At 41.3% G+C, this 18,081-nt stretch overlaps 1 protein-coding gene across 2 annotated transcripts in view; it reads left to right on the top strand.

The window, feature by feature from the left end:
* lrba (LPS-responsive vesicle trafficking, beach and anchor containing) overlaps positions 1-18,081 on the top strand; it is a 991,104-nt gene that overhangs the window by 92,383 nt on the left and 880,640 nt on the right. For both annotated transcript variants that reach the window (XM_086011652.1, XM_086011642.1), the window contains exons 12-18: positions 493-645; positions 3,022-3,190; positions 7,150-7,229; positions 9,171-9,233; positions 14,247-14,344; positions 15,829-15,921; positions 16,205-16,313. In XM_086011652.1, the coding sequence (XP_085867778.1) occupies positions 493-645; positions 3,022-3,190; positions 7,150-7,229; positions 9,171-9,233; positions 14,247-14,344; positions 15,829-15,921; positions 16,205-16,313 (765 nt within the window). The remainder of the gene's footprint in view (positions 1-492; positions 646-3,021; positions 3,191-7,149; positions 7,230-9,170; positions 9,234-14,246; positions 14,345-15,828; positions 15,922-16,204; positions 16,314-18,081) is intronic.

Below are 18,081 nucleotides of genomic sequence, written 5' to 3'. Positions count from 1 at the left end.
CATAAACTTGTATGTTAAATTTTGAGACTTTTTTAGTGATTTTATAGAATTTTGTTTCCCACATTTTTGAAAGGCATTTGATTCTTATAGGCATAAAGATAATTGAAAAATGAAAACAATACAATCATTTCAAGATGAGATGAATTGGATTCAAATACAGGCCTGCGTGGCTTTTTGTACTCATTTTTTCTGAAGCATGCCAATCCAGAAGCAGAAGAATTCATAGTGCTTTAAGATGGAGTAGTAACTAATGCTTCTTGAATTGAGTGCAATGAATGTAATTACAGAAGTGCAGTATTATTTGTGTTCTCAAGGCAAACAATATTGTGGAAGTAGCAAATTCCTTGTGCTGAAGTCTACCTTGTTGCTTTTTATTAAATAAATTGAAAGTAAGAATGAAGTGATCTGTTCTATGTGGAAGTGCATATGCATGCTTAAATAGCTTAAATATTGATAATTGTTCAATATCTTAAATCAATGCTTTTCTTGTAGTCTTCCAAAGTTCATATCACCAGAGCTGTATTGGAGCTGTGCTTGGCCTTTGCCAAATATCTGAGTAGCTTGCAGAACGGTGGCCCTCTGCTCAAACAGTTATGTGATCACATTCTTCTGAATCCTGCTATATGGATCCATGCTCCAGCCAAGGTGAGCATTTGCTTTTTTTGTTTGGAATTATTTCTTAAAATGTAGAGAGATTTAAATTATAAAAATATTGCTAATATATAGCTCCAAAGATTTAGTGAAGTGTAGCTGAGTTCCATTTACAATGCACAGCCATTTGCTTGAATATGTTAAGAGCAAACACTTTTTCCAACTTTTGTATCTGTCTTCACAGTAGAAGACACAAAAAGCATACCAAAAATGGTGGGGAACCAAGGGTCTAATGAGGGTCAGGAACTTAATATAATTAATGTAAGTAGAGGAAAAAGTACTAGAGAAACTAATGGGACTAAAAGCCAACAAATCCCCATGACCTGACGGCCTACGTCTTAGGGTTCTAAAAGAGGTGGCTGAAGAGATAGTGGATGCATTGGTTTTGATCTTCCAAAATTCCCTAGATTCTAGAATGGTCCCAGTGGATTGGAAGGTTGCAAATGTAATACCATGATTCAAGAAAGGAGGGAGAGAAAAAATAGGGAACTACAGGCCAGTTAGCCTGACATCAGTTGTCGGGAAAATGCTGGAATCCATTGTTAAGGAAGTGGTATCAGGGCACTTAGAAAACCATAACCTGATTAGGCAAAGTCAACATGGTTAAATGAAAGGGAAATTGTGTTTGACAAATTTATTAGAATTTTTTGAGGATGTAACTGGCAGGGTAGATAAAGGGGAACCAGTGGATGTAGTATATTTGGATTTCCAAAAGACATTCGATAAGGTGCCACATAAAAGGTTATTGCACAAGATTAGGACTCATGGGGTTGGGGGTAATATAGCATGGATGGAGGATTGGTTAACAGACAGAAAACAGAGCAGGGTTAAACAAATCTTTTTCCGGTTGGCAGGCTGTAACTAGTGGGGTGCTGCAATGATCAGTGTTGGGACCTCGGCTATTTACAATCTATATTAATGACCTAGATGACGGAACCGAGTGTAATGTATCCAAGTTTGCTGCTGATACAAAGCTAAGTGGAACAGTAAGCTGTGAGGAGAACAGAGTCTGCAAAGGGATATAGATAGACTAAGTGAGTGGGCAGTAAGGTGGCAGATAGAGTATAATGTAGGGAAATGTGAGGTTATGCACTTTGGAAGGAAGAATAGGAAAACAGAATATTTTTAAATGGTGAGAAACTTTCAAATGTTGGTGTTCTGAGAGATTTGGGTGTCCTCGTGCAAGAAACCCAGATAGTTAGCATGCAGGTACAGCAAGCAATAAGGAAGGTACATGTCATGTTGGCCTTTATTGCAAGGGGGTTGGAGTATAAGAGTAAGGAAGTCTTGCTACAAGTGCACAGTTTTGGTCTCCTTATCTAAGGAAGGATATACTTGCCTTGCATGCGGTGCACCAAAAGTTCACTAGATTGATTCCTGGGAGAGATTGTGTAGAATGGGCCTATAATCTCTGGAGTTTAGAAGAATGAGAGGTGATCTCATTGAAACATACAAGATTCTGAAGGGGATTGACAGAGATAAAAGTGACTGACAGAGATAAAAGTGACAGACAGAAAAAGTAAAAAAAAAAGTACTTTACTTTATTAAAAAAAAAAAAATCCGACACCAATTAACCTCTGAAGGAATGAGGCTCTACACTTTTAAAATTAAATTTTATGGGCCAGAGACGACGTTGGCAATAATTGTCACTTATCACGCGGTTAAAAATTCACTAACTCCTGAATGCACCAATCCTAACTTTTTCTGGTGTCTTTAGTGGGTAACTTGTGAGCAAGGGACCCCAAGTTCACATCATTGCTTTGATTTCAGTGCCGAGTCTATCTGTGGAGAGCAGGGTATCTCTGACGGCAAGTTCTGAATTTCCGAGTTTAAATGGGCATGTGCGTACTCCGGAAGTTGCTGTCTGATTTACTCCATTCTAACGATGAGCCATTAAGGTACCTTAGCTAAATATTCCTATTGAGGTCTTAAAAGATCTAATTGCAGAATCAAAGTGCCAAGAATCAAAATATTAGAGGACAGTGAATACTTGGAATTAAGCAGTTCACAGATTTCACAAGAATAGCCTCCAATGTGAGTAACTGATTCCAGTGGAGAAGTTCCTCATCCAAACATTGTAGTGATAACATTTCGTTCTTAAGCTTCATAAAACGGACCAAAAATACTTCTCAAATGAAAACTGTGCATTTCAGTATTCTTTGGGCCGTCATTTTTCTCTGAACTGGACTGCGCTCCATCTGTCTTCAGAAGCTCTTTATGGATGTTTCAGCTCACAAAGATTAACTGAAAGGATTTTACAATGCAGGGAAGGTTAACACTCCTCAATTCAGTTCTTGATTATAGAATGTTAAGTTGTTGGATATGGGTATAAATCTGATGGTTTTTTCTCCCCCATTTACTTCAATCCAGGTCCAGTTACAGCTCTACACCTACTTGTCCACTGAGTTTATCAGTACAGCTACTATTTATAATGCAGTTCGAAGAGTTGGTACTGTGTTACAGATAATGCACACCCTGAAATATTATTACTGGGTAGTGAATCCACAAGATCGTAGTGGAGTTGTTCCCAAAGGCCTGGGTAAGGAAAAACCTGCAATAATTCATGAAATAAAAATTCTACATTGTGGCTGTTTATTTCATTCTGCTTATTCCAGTTGTAACTCATGAATAGTGTAATAAGGAGGGGGGCATCTGATGCATCCATTTCTATCTGATTTGGCACCACTGAATGTACTGACATGTGAAGTCAGTTCAGAGCAGGTTCAACCAGAAGTTCATAGCACCACAAAGAGAAACAAACTTGTTTGGGAGCTGTGGCAAAGAACTGTTTAAAAGAAAAAATTCCATAATGTTGAAACCTATTGCTTTTGCAAAAACTCTGATGAATTTGGTAGGGATCTATTTGAATTTTGAATTAACAACTCTATTGAAGAAGGGAGTACAGAAGATCTTTTTAGTGTGAAAGCCATTTGAATTTGGTGTTGAAATTTGTAGTATAGTGCAGGGATATCTTAACTGCTGGCCTAAGGGTTCGATCCAGCTCACTGCTGAACATGAAACTGCCCAAGCAGCAGCTTCAGCAAGGGAGCATCTTATAAATAGTTACCATAATATGATTGAATTAGATATTGGGTTTGCTAGAGAGAAGGGAGAGTCACAAATCAAGGTTTTAAATTTAAGTAAGGCAAACTTCAAAGGGATGAGAAATGAATTGACCACAGTAAACTGGGCTGAACTGTTAATGGGTAAACCTACAGACAAACAATGGGAAGCATTCAAAGTAGTATTTGGTACGATACAAAACCAGTACATACCCCGAAATGGCGCATGCTCCATCGTGTAGTTAAGCAACCATGGTCAACAAATGAGGTAAGAGACAGTATCAAGCTAAAAGAAAAAGCTTGCACAAATGCAAGGAAAAGTTGAAATCCAGCGCTATAAAAAGCAACAAAGGGATACACAAAGTAATGAGGTGCAGAAAGGGAATATTAAAAAAAAAAAAACTTGCAAGGGATCGCATCTCAAAGCTAACAGCAAATATTTTAAGAAATATATTAAGAGAAAGAGAGTGGTAAAGGGCAATGCGGGCCCATTAAAGACATGCAGGCGAGACTACAATGGACAATAAAAAAAAAAATGGTAGACTTATTAAATTAATACATTGCATGCGTTTTCACAGTGGAGGAAGAGGACAAAATACTAGCGGTACAAGGGAACTTAAAATAAATCAAATTGAGGAACTTAGTGGATTTAATATAAATAAAAATGATAATGGCGAAAGTGATGGTTTCCACCCTAGGGTATTAAAAGAAATAGGTTAGGAAATTACACATGCATTAGTCATAATTTTTCAAAGCTCTCTAGATTCCGGAATTGTGCCTTTAGATTTGAAAATTGTAAATGCCACTCTGTTATTTAAGAAGGGGGGGAGAGAGAGAGAAACCAGGTAACTACAGACCTGTCAGTTTAACATCTATTGTGGGAAAGTTACTGGAATCAATCATGAGAGACTGAGCACTTGGACAAGTATCAGTTGATCAAAGACAGCATGGATTTTTGAAGGGTAGGTTATGTCTGACTAATCTAATTGAATTTTTTGAGGAGGTCACTAGCACAGTGGGATAGGGGTGTGTCCATGGATGTTGTCGATATGGACTTCCAGAAAGCATTTTGTATGGTTCTGCACTAGTGATATTAGCTAAAATTAGAGCGCATGGATATGGGTTGGTAATTGATTGGGAGGTAGGAGGCAGAGAGTAGAGATAAAAGGTTCGCTCTGATTGGCAGGATGTGACAAATGATGTTCCCCCCCCCAATGATTTGTACTGGGGCCTCAACTATTCATCATATATATCAGTGACTTGCACGAAGGAATAAGGGAATTGATAGGGTAGATGCAGATAAACTATTTCCTCTGGTGAGGGAATCCAGAACAAGGGGGAATCATCTTAAAATTAGAGCTCGTTTATTTGGGAGTGAAATCAGGAAGCACTTTTTCACAGTAGTGGAAATCTGGAACTCGCTCCTCCAAAAGACACTGGATGCTGGGTCAATTGAAATGTTCAAGACTGAGATTGGCAGTTTTTTGTTACGCAAGGGTATTGAGGTATATGGAACAAAGGCGGATAAATGGAATTTAGGTACAGATCATCCACGATCTAAATGAATAGCGGAACAACTTGAGGGGCTGAATGGCCTTCCCTTGTTTTTTTTAATTCGTCCCTGGGATGTGGATGTCGCAAAAAATCTGCCATGATAGAACCTCTCCAGCAATTTTATTTCAAAATAAGGCCTGCTTTTACCAGGATAAGAGTTTGAAAAAAGTAAAAAAAAAAAAAAAAATTTCCCCACTGATTTATCATTTAATTAAAAATACTTTTGAAAAAGGTAAATTTATTTTTTAGCCCTGTAAAAAAACTTTAATTATTTTTTTGAAAAGTTTAAAGTTTTGTTTAAAATAGTTAATTTACTGTACTTTCAAGTCATTTAAAAAATGTGATGGTGTTTAAAAAAAAATGATTTAAAGTTTTACTATGTTTTGGGGGTGATCTCCATTCATATATTTGACAGGTCTTCCTGTCAAATGTATGAAGGGAGATTCCCTTCTTTGATTGGCTCCCCATGGCCCACGTGATCCCAGGGATGCTGCAAACTACCTGCGCCTCTGGGATATGTGGGCCCTGCGCACCGACAATTTGGAGAGGCCCAGCAGCGGAACTGTGTGCCTCACGGGAGCCCTCGGGTAAGGGCGCAGATTTTTCCAGATTGCAGTCCTCCGCCTGCGGGAGGCCTGTGATCGGAATATCTGGACCAATATATTTTCTCTCTCGACTCGTACAGACTGCATTGAAGGAGTTCTGGAATACAATAGTCACCATTCTGCTCCAAGTGTTAGAAATACCCTGTAAAACCTTACTACCCTGACTGACCAGTTTAGCAGCCTCCTGTGAAGCAATGTCTCCATCAATGGGCGCCATTCCATAAAGCACAAGTATGTTTTTTATGACGAGCACTACAAAAATTGTCAAAGGTAGCCTGCAGCAGCCAGTTACTGTTTTGAATGTCAGTCCAAGTGACTGCCTGGGCCTTGTATATAATAGATGAATAACTGATGACCTTGGCTGTCAGAAAAAAATCTTTTCATCTCAAATAAATTTAATATGAGTAACCAGCAAAGAAACTTGTATAATGCAGAACATTCAAAAATAAACTATGGGGGTTTGTGGGCAGGGTAGTTCTAGCTGCTTTTAATCCACACTGAGCATCTGACTTGTTGAGTGGGATGCCCGCATCCCTAAAGAGTGTGGCTGCCCAAAACCAGCCCAAGTATGAGATCCTTCTGGTACAATGCAACTCCAAAGAAATTGAGGCGCAGCACAGACCTAGCATGTAAATCTTGTGGTTTGTCAGTTGCCTGTCAACACTGAGTGTAGAAGTGTCTGGGAGACCAATTGAACCATGTTCACAGCTGAAAAATATCTTTATTTCTGGTAAAGAGTTTACTGTACTTTTAAATAGCCATTCTTGCTTTCACTGGGTTCACTACACTCCTTCTGTCCTCGATGCCACAGAAGTTTCTGCCTTTCCAATTTCTGCCCCAACACACACACACATTGAGACTTGCACAGATCCTAGTTCACCAGTGTAAACTGCACTCTTGAAGGTGGAGATGCCAACATATATTCGAGTTAATTATGTGCTCCAAATTGAATTACTAAGTTTATTTACAACAATTTCAACAAGTATAATCACATACACAACAGCAGAATTCTGCACAAAGATGAGCCACGCTCCAGACCTTTGCACTCTGTTAGCCCACAAATCACAGTTAATTATGAATACTTTTTAAAAATGTATCTTGATCCCTCATCTGTCTCTGATTACGTTTTTATGCACAAGTCAAAAATCCATTGAGTGAGTTCTGGAACTAAACCATCTGATGTTTTTTCCTCTCCGAAGGGGAGACAACTTCAGCATTGATAATTTTTTGAAATTGCTTGCATGCCAACTTAAAGATGTTGCTTTTTTCCTTCCCAGATGGCCCCAGACCGAGCCAGAAGGAGATTCTCTCCTTGCGGGCTTTTTTGCTGCTGTTTGTGAAACAGTTGATAATGAAGGTGAGAATCCAAAATTTAGAACTGTAATAATGTAATTATATCCTTGCCATGAATAGTATGGTGCTGTATGCAGACTTATTTGCCCTATAGTTATTCTTGCAAGCTATATTTTTTGTCGAGCCTATGTTTTTGCTTTGAATCCCCAGGAATGAATTGGGATATTTTGCTTGTGCTATCATGCCAGAGCATTCTTTGACAACTATTTTCCATTTCTCTGAGGGTGGGGGGTGTAGGGGAGTTGAAGGTCTCTGTATATGGAGGATATTTTCTGAAATATTGTAATTACCCTTTTTTATTTTGAGTAAGGAAGTAGTGATAACATGATTAATGGACATGTGTTATGAAAATATTCCTCTGGACTGTATGTAAGAAGCACAGCTAGACCTTGTAATGGAACATTAACCCAGGCAGATGAGAAAAGTACAAGTGGGAGAACATGTAAGGAATAGTGATTACAATAATAAGGTTCAAGATAATAATTGAGAGAGATATAAAGTACAAAGACCAAAGTAATAGCGTGGGGAAAAAAAAGCTAACTGAGGGAATGAGGATGGAGCTAAGGAAGTTAAATTTGAGAAAAATATTGACAGGCAAAGAACAAGAGTGGGCAATATATTTAAAAGCGAGATCAAAAGAGTTGCGCAAATACTCCCCATAAAAATAACAGGCTAGCCAAGAATGAGACACCATGGATAAGTGAAGAGGTGAGGAGATTAAATCTAAAGGAAAAGGCATATGCACAGTACATAAACAATAAAGGAGAGGATGACGTAAGGGAATATGATGCTTAGGAAAGAGGTTAAAAGACAATGAGGAAGGCAAAGAGGAACTATGAAATGAAAGTATCAAAGAATATAAAAATACATAGAATAGTTAAGTATTCTTTAGGTACATAGTAATACAAGGAGAATTAAGATAGGGATAAGCCCACTAAGGGATGAGCAAAATAAACTCTCATGATACTGAAATGGCATGGCTACTGAATAGATAGTTTGTCTCAGATTTCACTGAAGAGGACAACTGAAGATATTGCAGTTGATGTATATATGGACTTTCAAAAGGCATTATGGTCCTGGCTGTCAGTCAACTGAAAGCTAAGGTGCATAGCATGGAGAAACTACAGGAGGGAAAACAGTGAAAGTCCTCAGCTCTTATTTCAATATCAAAGCCCCAGTAAATGTTTGGGCCTTGTTTCTGTTAAAGGCTTGCATTGAAAAGGTGCATGTGTCATGGTTATTCTGTTGGTTTGTTGGCCTACATTTTCTCAATTTCCAAAATACTCAAGAATATTGGAGAACTGAAATAGTCATCATAGAAAAAAGCTTTCGGCTGCTGCTGTGTCCTTGTGTAACTGTTTCCAATGATTGATCTACAAAAGCAGCTTTTTAGTAATTTACCACTGAATTGAAGAAGCTGAGTTAAGTGTGTGTATATGTATATAATCTGTGTATAATTCAGAAAATAAAAATACATACAGGAGTCTTAAAGACTAATGTCTTGAATTTAGGTTGACAGTTATAACTTTAGATTTACTTTCATATTTTGATCTTATATGAACCTCTTTGATGTGTTGCAGCCTTCTGACACACTCCTCATGTATTGCCTCTTTGGTTCTTTTATATATAATCAAGACATTTGTCTTCACGTTTATAAAGTTGCTCTCGGATATTTTCACAGCTCTTAAGCAAAATAATTTGATTGACAAGCAGGGGCTGGATGGCCAGTAAGTGAAATTGATATAACACTAAATGGCAAGAGATTTGGAATAATTGATCCTTGCTGCATACTAACCAAACTATTGCACACAATATTTAAAAAAAAAAACACATACCATTGACACATTTGACAAATATCCAGCAAGTTAGCAGCTGTAATGTGATTGAGCGAATTTGTTTCTGATGCAGTTAATATTTTATGAAATATCAATTTTTACATTTTTAGGATCATGGCATTAAGGAAGATGAACTGCAGAGTATTCTTAACTATCTTCTCACCATGCATGAGGTAAAATAACACTTACAATCGTTGACCTACAAAAGCAGCTTTTTAGTAATTTACCACTGAATTAAAGAAGCTGATTTGAGTTAAGTGTGTGTGTATGTATATAATCTGTGTATATTTATTTCATAAAATAAAGATACATACAGGAGTCTTAAACATTTAGAAATACTTCACTGAGACTTGCTTGTTGTAAAATTATAATTTCTATCTAATAATTTGTTTCTAATCTACAAAAAAAAGTCCTGGTGGGAAATCTATTGCCCAGAAGAATCTTCAAAATATAAAATACATAAAATGACTGCTTCCTTATTCTGGGTCAGATTAAGATGGAAGAGACATATTACATGAGACTTGCTGGTTGTTCATTTTAAAAATCTTCATAAGGATAGTGGTGTCTGTCTGTCTGTCTGGGCATCACTCAAAAGTTATAGAGCGTACCTACACGTAGTTATATCAAAAGAAATGTTATGATTAGGAGGGTGTCCTAGGCGTATTTACTTTTTGGTCAGACAAAAATTGTTCGGACAGTAGACAAAAAACGTTCAAAATTCCGCTCATTAGCGGTTGGCCAATCATACGGGGGAAATCTGCTCATTAGCATTGAGTGACGTGAAGGTTGACAAATCCTACAGGGGGAGCGCGCTGCATCACGGGCCGTTTCATGGCGTGTGTGGGCGGGGCCTAATCTTTCAAACTGCTGTTAATTTGGCCATCTTTACCTCAGCTTTTACTTTTATTCACATTTTAACAGCTGCCACCTTCCTGTTCTATATGGCTTAATGCCAGATCATGCAGTGCAGTTGTCTTCTTAGCTATGGGGTGCTTAAAAACCTGAACTTTAATACAGGGAACTAAGGAAAAGAACAAATTAATTCAGTTTTAAATAGTATTTAGGAACACTTAGAAATGAAGTGATCCATTTCAAGTATGAAGGAACTCAGTTGTCTTCCAGGGAAGGTCTCCCCACCTTGTGGAGCTGGAGGCCCCAGCCGGGGACTCTGGCTTTCCCCCCCTCGGCCGGGGACTCGGGCTTTCCCCCCCTCGGCCGGGGACTCGGGCTTTCTCCCCCCCTCGGCCGGGGACTCTGGCTTTCCCCCCCTCGGCTGGGGACTCGGGCTTTCCCCCCCTCGGCCGGGGACTCGGGCTTTCCCCCCCCTCGGCCGGGGACTCGGGCTTTCCCCCCCCCTCGGCCGGGGACTCGGGCTTTCCCCCCCCCCCTCGGCCGGGGACTCGGGCTTTCCCCCCCCCCCCTCGGCCGGGGACTCGGGCTTTCCCCCCCCTCGGCCGGGGACTCGGGCTTTCCCCCCCCTCGGCCGGGGACTCGGGCTTTCCCCCCCCTCGGCCGGGGACTCGGGCTTTCCCCCCCCTCGGCCGGGGACTCGGGCTTTCCCCCCCCTCGGCCGGGGACTCGGGCTTTCCCCCCCCTCGGCCGGGGACTCGGGCTTTCCCCCCCCCTCGGCCGGGGACTCGGGCTTTCCCCCCCCCTCGGCCGGGGACTCGGGCTTTCCCCCCCCTCGGCCGGGGACTCGGGCTTTCCCCCCCCTCGGCCGGGGACTCGGGCTTTCCCCCCCCCCTCGGCCGGGGACTCGGGCTTTCCCCCCCCTCGGCCGGGGACTCGGGCTTTCCCCCCCCCTCGGCCGGGGACTCGGGCTTTCCCCCCCCCTCGGCCGGGGACTCGGGCTTTCCCCCCCCCTCGGCCGGGGACTCGGGCTTTCCCCCCCCTCGGCCGGGGACTCGGGCTTTCCCCCCCCTCGGCCGGGGACTCGGGCTTTCCCCCCCCTCGGCCGGGGACTCGGGCTTTCCCCCCCCCTCGGCCGGGGACTCGGGCTTTCCCCCCCCTCGGCCGGGGACTCGGGCTTTCCCCCCCCTCGGCCGGGGACTCGGGCTTTCCCCCCCCTCGGCCGGGGACTCGGGCTTTCCCCCCCCTCGGCCGGGGACTCGGGCTTTCCCCCCCCTCGGCCGGGGACTCGGGCTTTCCCCCCCCCCCTCGGCCGGGGACTCGGGCTTTCCCCCCCCTCGGCCGGGGACTCGGGCTTTTCCCCCCCCTCGGCCGGGGACTCGGGCTTTCCCCCCCCTCGGCCGGGGACTCGGGCTTTCCCCCCCCCTCGGCCGGGGACTCGGGCTTTCCCCCCCCTCGGCCGGGGACTCGGGCTTTCCCCCCCCCTCGGCCGGGGACTCGGGCTTTCCCCCCCCCCTCGGCCGGGGACTCGGGCTTTCCCCCCCCCTCGGCCGGGGACTCGGGCTTTCCCCCCCCTCGGCCGGGGACTCGGGCTTTTCCCCCCCCTCTCGGCCCGGTCCCGGGGCTCGGCTCCATTTGCGGCCGGGGACTCGGGCTTTCCCCCCCTCTCGGCCCGGTCCCGGGGCTCGGCTCCATTTGCGGCCGGGGACTCGGGCTTTCCCCCCCTCGGCCCGGTCCCGGGGCATGGCTCCATTTGCAGCCGCGGGCCGGGGACTCTGCCTTCCCCCCCCCCCCTCGGCCTGGTCCCGGGGCTCGGCTCCGTGTCCGGGCATGAGGCGCTAGGGAGGGAGAGGGGAGGGAGGGACAGAGAGGAAAGCAGGGAGAGGAAAGCAGGGGGAGGAGAGAGAGCGGGGGTGGAGGGGAGAGACGGGAGAGAGGGGGAGGGGGAGGGAGAGCTCGCCGCCTTCCTTCCTTCCTTCGCAGGGGTCCATCGGGCCAGGCCTGAGGCGCTCCATCCCCCCCCCTCTCTCCAAGCTAATCCCGAACTAAATCCAGCAGTCTCTCTCTCTCTCTCTCTCTCTCTCTCTCTCTCTCTCTCTCTCTCTCTCTCTCTCTCTCTCTCTCTCTCTCTCTCTCTCTCTCTCTCTCTCTCTCTCTCTCTCTCTCTCTCTCTCCAGCTAGTTATTTATATAGCACAATATCAATAGAAATCCTGGCTTCACTGGCTCTCATCACAGTCATAGTGGTATCTCCAGACTTTTCTTCTTTTTTTTCCTGTTTGGATTGAAAATAATCATAGTACACAAGTGTTATTAACAGTATCATGGCTAGTAGTGAATATAGATAACTTCACTGGTAAGACTGACCATTATTAAGCACAACATTTTGTTCATAAGCAATCTAATCTGCATCATTTGACATACCACTATGCTAATCATTTCACTTAGATGTGTAGAATCTCTGTTAGACATGGTGCAGTGTCTTCATATATCTGAAATGTTAATATAATTTGTTGTAACCTATTACCTTGTATTTGTTTTTAATTAAAAATAAGCTTAAAGAATCTGAAGTCATCAATGAAAAGGAAACTTAATCATTAGATGTCTTGATGTGGAAGAGTTATACAGATTTATTTGTTTTAAAAGTAGTTGAGGTATTGCCACAAGATGGCAGTCTAGCTAGAATTCTTAATAAGGAAGATGAGAAAATGACTGATTAAAGGAGCTACAGGAAACTCTCGTTTTAAACGGCACCATCTCTATTAACCAGCAAAATTCATACTCCGAAAACACCTCAATAACCGGAAATGTTGCCGAGTCTGAGTCTCCCGTGGTGGCCGAGTTTGTCAGTGTGGGTAGTTATCCAAACTGCCACTAGTCGGCTTCTTGGCACTGTCAGAAGTCTGAACACCTCAATAACAGGAGTCTGACTCTTTGTTTGTTAAAAATAGCCTCGGTAGATAACCCTCTCCGTCATCCGGAATTTTTAATCAACCGGCAACACGCCTGTCCCGTCGGTGCCAGATACCAGAGAGTTTCCTGTATTTAATTTTACAAAGGACTACAGGCTTCAGTTTGAAAATAAAAAGTGTAAAATGGCCTTTAAACTGTGATTGGTATATGTTAATTTTAGAAGTATTGCATCATATTCCTAAGTTATTAATGCTATAGAAATATTACAAAATCCTGGTAAATGAAGTGACAGTACAATAGCAGCTTGTATCATTTTGCTCAACTGAACAGCTGGTGAATGTGTTGATTTTAAATAATTGTGAAGAATGAGTATTGCTATTCTTCACTTTAATTCATAACTAATTTTTACAAGGTTCAAGATTCATTATTTGTAGTGATAAACTGTAAATCTTCACAAAGCTCATTCTGTAAAACATTAATGATTGATTAATAAGGGCCATTTCCAGATGCCTGGGAACGTTGTACCCCAGATTTCTCCATTATTTGTGTAATCATACATTGTGTGGAGTTTTTAAAAATTAAAATATAAAGCGTAGCAGTCTTCCATTGTTTGTCCATCAGATTATGAACATTTGTCTATTTTGAATAGTTCAAGAGGGTGTGGACTGGAGGAAGCCAGTGTTGTAGCAGCATGCATCACGAAGTACAAAATAGCAGCTTGCATGAGCTTGAATGTTGGTGTATGATTCTTGATTTTTTAAATAATTTAAATTACACAATTTTAATGCTCCACTCTTGTCAGAATTTGAAGAAAATTAAACACTAGCTATTTTTAGTACTGAACTAGTCTTATAGTGGTGAATTTAAGTTGTTACTTCAGTAAATGAATGGGTAAAGCCCAGTGAATTGGTTACCATGTTTGCTTCAGGCGTTCATCTCATCTATGGAATCGGATTTGTTGTTTTCCTAAATTGTCAAGTTGACTGAAATTATTTTCATACGTTATATTAAAATAGCTTATGAAAATGTGATTAAGAATATTTGAAATTATTTTACCTAATATTTTCAAGGAATTTTCCTTTTTAATAGGGTTTGGACAGCTAATTTTTTACAAATGGGTTCAAATTTAGTATTGGCTTTGTACAGGTAGTAAAGTCCTTAATGATCTTGTTTTAAGTTTATTTTACTAATAACCTGTGATCAATTTTTTTGGATACTTTAGTTAGAAAAAGATTTGTTACAAGTTACGGAAGGAAAAATAATTCTGCCTATGCACGCGTATAATATAAAATGTAATTTTATATTTTCTAAAATATGGCCTTTAAATTTTCTTTTACGGAAGAGGATACTTCTGGCTGAAGTATTTCATTGTTAATTTCTGTCACTCTTCTGATAACCTATTTAAAGATTTGTCTTTTATTTCAGGATGACAATCTAATGGACGTTCTGCAGCTGCTTGTAGCTCTGATGGCTGAGCACCCAGGCTCCATGATTCCTGCTTTTGATCAGAGGAATGGAATGCGGTAAAAGATTAGACATGATCTTAAATGTTGTCAAGTAAATTAAAGATGCTGGAATGTTGCAGCTTATTGAAATTAGAAGTTTGAAATATAATTTATGTATATAATTGTATAAAATGGAGTAGATTGTTTATAATATTACCCTTGTATAACTGTAATCGATGTCTTATCAGATTGTTTTACCCTTTGCTCTCCAACCATTTGAGTTGGTTTTGGAGTTGAGCACAAAGTTCTAAAGTACCTGATGTACATTTTGGGAAGTTTTCTTCATTTTGGCACCCAATGCTATTTTAGATGTCTGAAAACGTCTCAAAAATTGGTCTTTTAAGTGACAAATGACAAAAATGTTAAGGCATGACCAAATCAATAAATCTTTGACACTTAAAACCATCAAAATGGTAAGGGCTGATGTTAGATGAGTAGGCTTTTTGCCTGCCCCAGGGCTTGTTTGTGCCTGAATATGAGAGAGCATGATAAGGACTTAAGGTTTGTTTAAGTTTGGTGTTTAGACTGTATTGTTTCAACTCACTCATATGTTAATTCATTAGTTGATACTTGAACATGATAAATTTTGACCAGGACATGAGAAGAACTCCCTGTACTTCTTTCATCCCATGAAGTCTTTTACATCATTTGAGGGCAGATGAGATGTTGGTTCAACATCTGATCCAAAATATGGTACCTCCAACATTGCAGAATTCCCTTAGTACTGCACTGAAGTGTTGGCCGAGATCTGCTCAAATCTCTGGAGTGGAGCTTGAACCCACCACCAAATAACTCTGAGGCGAGAGTGCACCATAAACTTGGACTCATCCAAACTTTGCTGCCAGTATCCTTATTTGCACCAAGTCCTGTTCACTCATCACCCCAGTGGTCACTGGCCTGCATTGGCTTCCGGTCTGGCATCCTTGTTTTCAAATCCTTCCCCGACTTTGCCCCTCCCCATCTCTAACCTCCTCTAGCCCTATAACCCTCAGATCTCTGCGCTCCTCCAATTCTGGCCTCTTGTGCTTCTCTGATTTTAATCACTCCACCATTACCCACTGTGCCTTCAGCTGCCTGGGTCCTAGGCTCTGGAATTCCCTCCCTAAGCCTCTCTACCTCTCTCTCCTTTAAGATGCTCCTTTAAAGCCTACCTGTTTGACCAAGCTGTCCTATCTCCATATGTGGCTTGTGCCAAATTTTGTTTGATAACGCTCCTGTGAAGCGTATTGGGACATTTTACTATATTAAAGGCACTATAAATGTAAGTAGTTACTTTTTTGTGTTGCTGGTTCTCACTCACCCTTGGTCACTCTTTCCTTACCTTTAGTCAATACAGCTGATGCTGACAGCATTTTACTTGAAAGACTGAGACATTTTTGAACTATGATTTCTTGCTTGATTCTTGCAGTGTTGGTATCTGGTTGTCCAGAGCAGACTGGAATCTTAACACACCTATTTCCATTAATTTGCGACTGTTTGAGTTTAATGTGGTGTTCTTACAGGATCATCTATAAACTGCTGGCTTCAAAAAATGAAGGGATAAGAGTGCAAGCTTTAAAAGTGATGGGATACTTTCTGAAACATCTTGCTCCAAAGTACGTACAAGTAAACTTTTATTTAATCTATTTCCTCAATTAAATGGCTAGAAATGCTGTCTGGTATACCTTTTATAGCATGCAACATTAATTGTATGTTTGTCAATCTGGGTCAGTCTGATTGTTTAAAACGAGCATAATGAAATAAATTAGTCCAATATTCAGTTATTTCATCAAAATCCTTTAGTCATAGGCATTTATATAGCTGTCCTTGTGCACTGGTCTGAGATTAGTATTCAAACTGAAAATTTTTGGCTTTTAAGTGTACTGCTTTCTGTTATAGGCGTAAGGCTGAAGTCATGCTTGGACATGGTTTGTTCTCCTTGTTGGCAGAAAGGTTGATGTTGCACACCAACCTAATTACCATGACTACATACAATGTCTTATTTGAGGTAAGGGTCAAGCAATCAAAGTAATGCTTGTTTAAATGATGTAGAAACGCTATCTGAGTAGATTTGAGTTTGTTTTCAACATATCTAATTTCATTTTAACTATTTTTGCCATAATGTTTCACCTAACATAAACAAAATCAGATTTTGCAGTTAAACAGATGCATTGTGTTGAATGCAGTTGTAACAGATGAGTTATGTATTACATATTATCCAGATTTATTCAGCTGGATTATGGTTTTCTGCAAATAGTCATCATGTAATATAAGAAATAACACAGCTACATGATTGCCCTTCATAAATTGAGGTTGGGTGGCCTGGAGGTTACACAGCTGGCATTGGACTCTGGGAAGTGCTTCCATCCTGCACTACTGAAGAATGCTTTCTTTTGAATTACCTGAGGAGTGGCAGTAATGGTGTTAAAGGTGGGGGAAATAAGTGTATGAGGGAAATTAGCACAATAATTGAAATTAATTTTTCTTTTTTTACTCCAGAGTGATGAGTCATAGTCCAGTGTTTACATCTCAAATTTATTCCTGGGGAAGCTTCCCCCCCCCCCCCCCCCCCCCCACCCCCCATGTAATTTAATCAAGAATGCATTTATTTATCTGAACACATGCATCTTTGTTTAGTCACATCACACAATCTCACATAGATCACACCCATCTAATTCAATTATAACCTTTCATTTCAGACTGAGATTTTTGTTTGTTATTGGCCAGCTAAGATTTATTTTTTAAGTAAAATGTACCTGTTGTAGGATATTATATCATAATCTAGTTTGCTGTGTTTATTTTCCCAAGTTTAAAGCACTCATCTAACATGACTAATCTGAATTTACAGGAAACTTTCTGGTATCCGGCACAGACAGGACCGACGTGTTGCCGGTTCATCAACAATTCCAGATAACCGAACGCTATAGTAAAAGATACGGAGCTCAGCGCTCCGTATAAAGCAACAAACCCTGTTGCTTGCTTGAAAACAATCAGCACAAGTTGCAAGCGCCTCTGTAGCTTAGCAACAGCTTCAGCTACACCCTTGCACAGCAACAAATCAATTAAAAAAAAAAAAAAAAAAGTAACAAAGTAAAAAATAAAAAAAAAGTTACATGAACCGACCCTGAATTTTGCCGGTGGATAGAGCCTTCCGGTTATTTAGGGGCCGGTTAATTGAAAGTTTCCTGTAGTATGCACAGAACACTTGAAAGAATGCTCCAGGCTGGAGTTTCAAAAGCAAGAGAACAGAGCTGAAAGCTACTGATAATGATTATGCCAAGTCCTTCACTTTTTTAGAACGTAAGTCGTAGGATGCGACTCCGTAAAGTGTGCACACGTTTACAGTTGGTATGGCTATTAAAGTTGCATCTGGAGAAGTGGCACATCATTAGATATTGAGGTTGAAACATTTAGAGAACCAGACAAATGTCATGATGTGACCTGTGCATGGAGTCATAATCTGTGACCAATCAGAGTCTTCGGTATGCGGAGACCTTGGATAAGGAACTTGGAGTACAGTTAAGTTCTGTTTTCTTGCAGTTGAAGCTACAGCTTAGAGTGTTTCTTTTGGTCTTTTAGCTAATTTGCATGAATTGCAGTATTGGCCACGTGATGTTTTAGATTCGTCTATGAATAGTCTGGATTATTGAGTTAGCATTGAATGCTTTTACTTTTCACATTTCTATAGCTTCTTTTGCAACGCACTTTTTCTCTCCTTATTTCACTAACTCACACCATGGTCAGGAACAGGAGATGAGCTTCCAGGCGTTAGTTAA

This window comes from Somniosus microcephalus, chromosome 2 (assembly GCF_052327205.1).
Source record: "Somniosus microcephalus isolate GS21.2 chromosome 2, FLI_Smic_1.0, whole genome shotgun sequence".
Classification (NCBI taxonomy): domain Eukaryota; kingdom Metazoa; phylum Chordata; class Chondrichthyes; order Squaliformes; family Somniosidae; genus Somniosus; species Somniosus microcephalus.
This window is presented reverse-complemented; position numbering and strand designations above follow the sequence as displayed.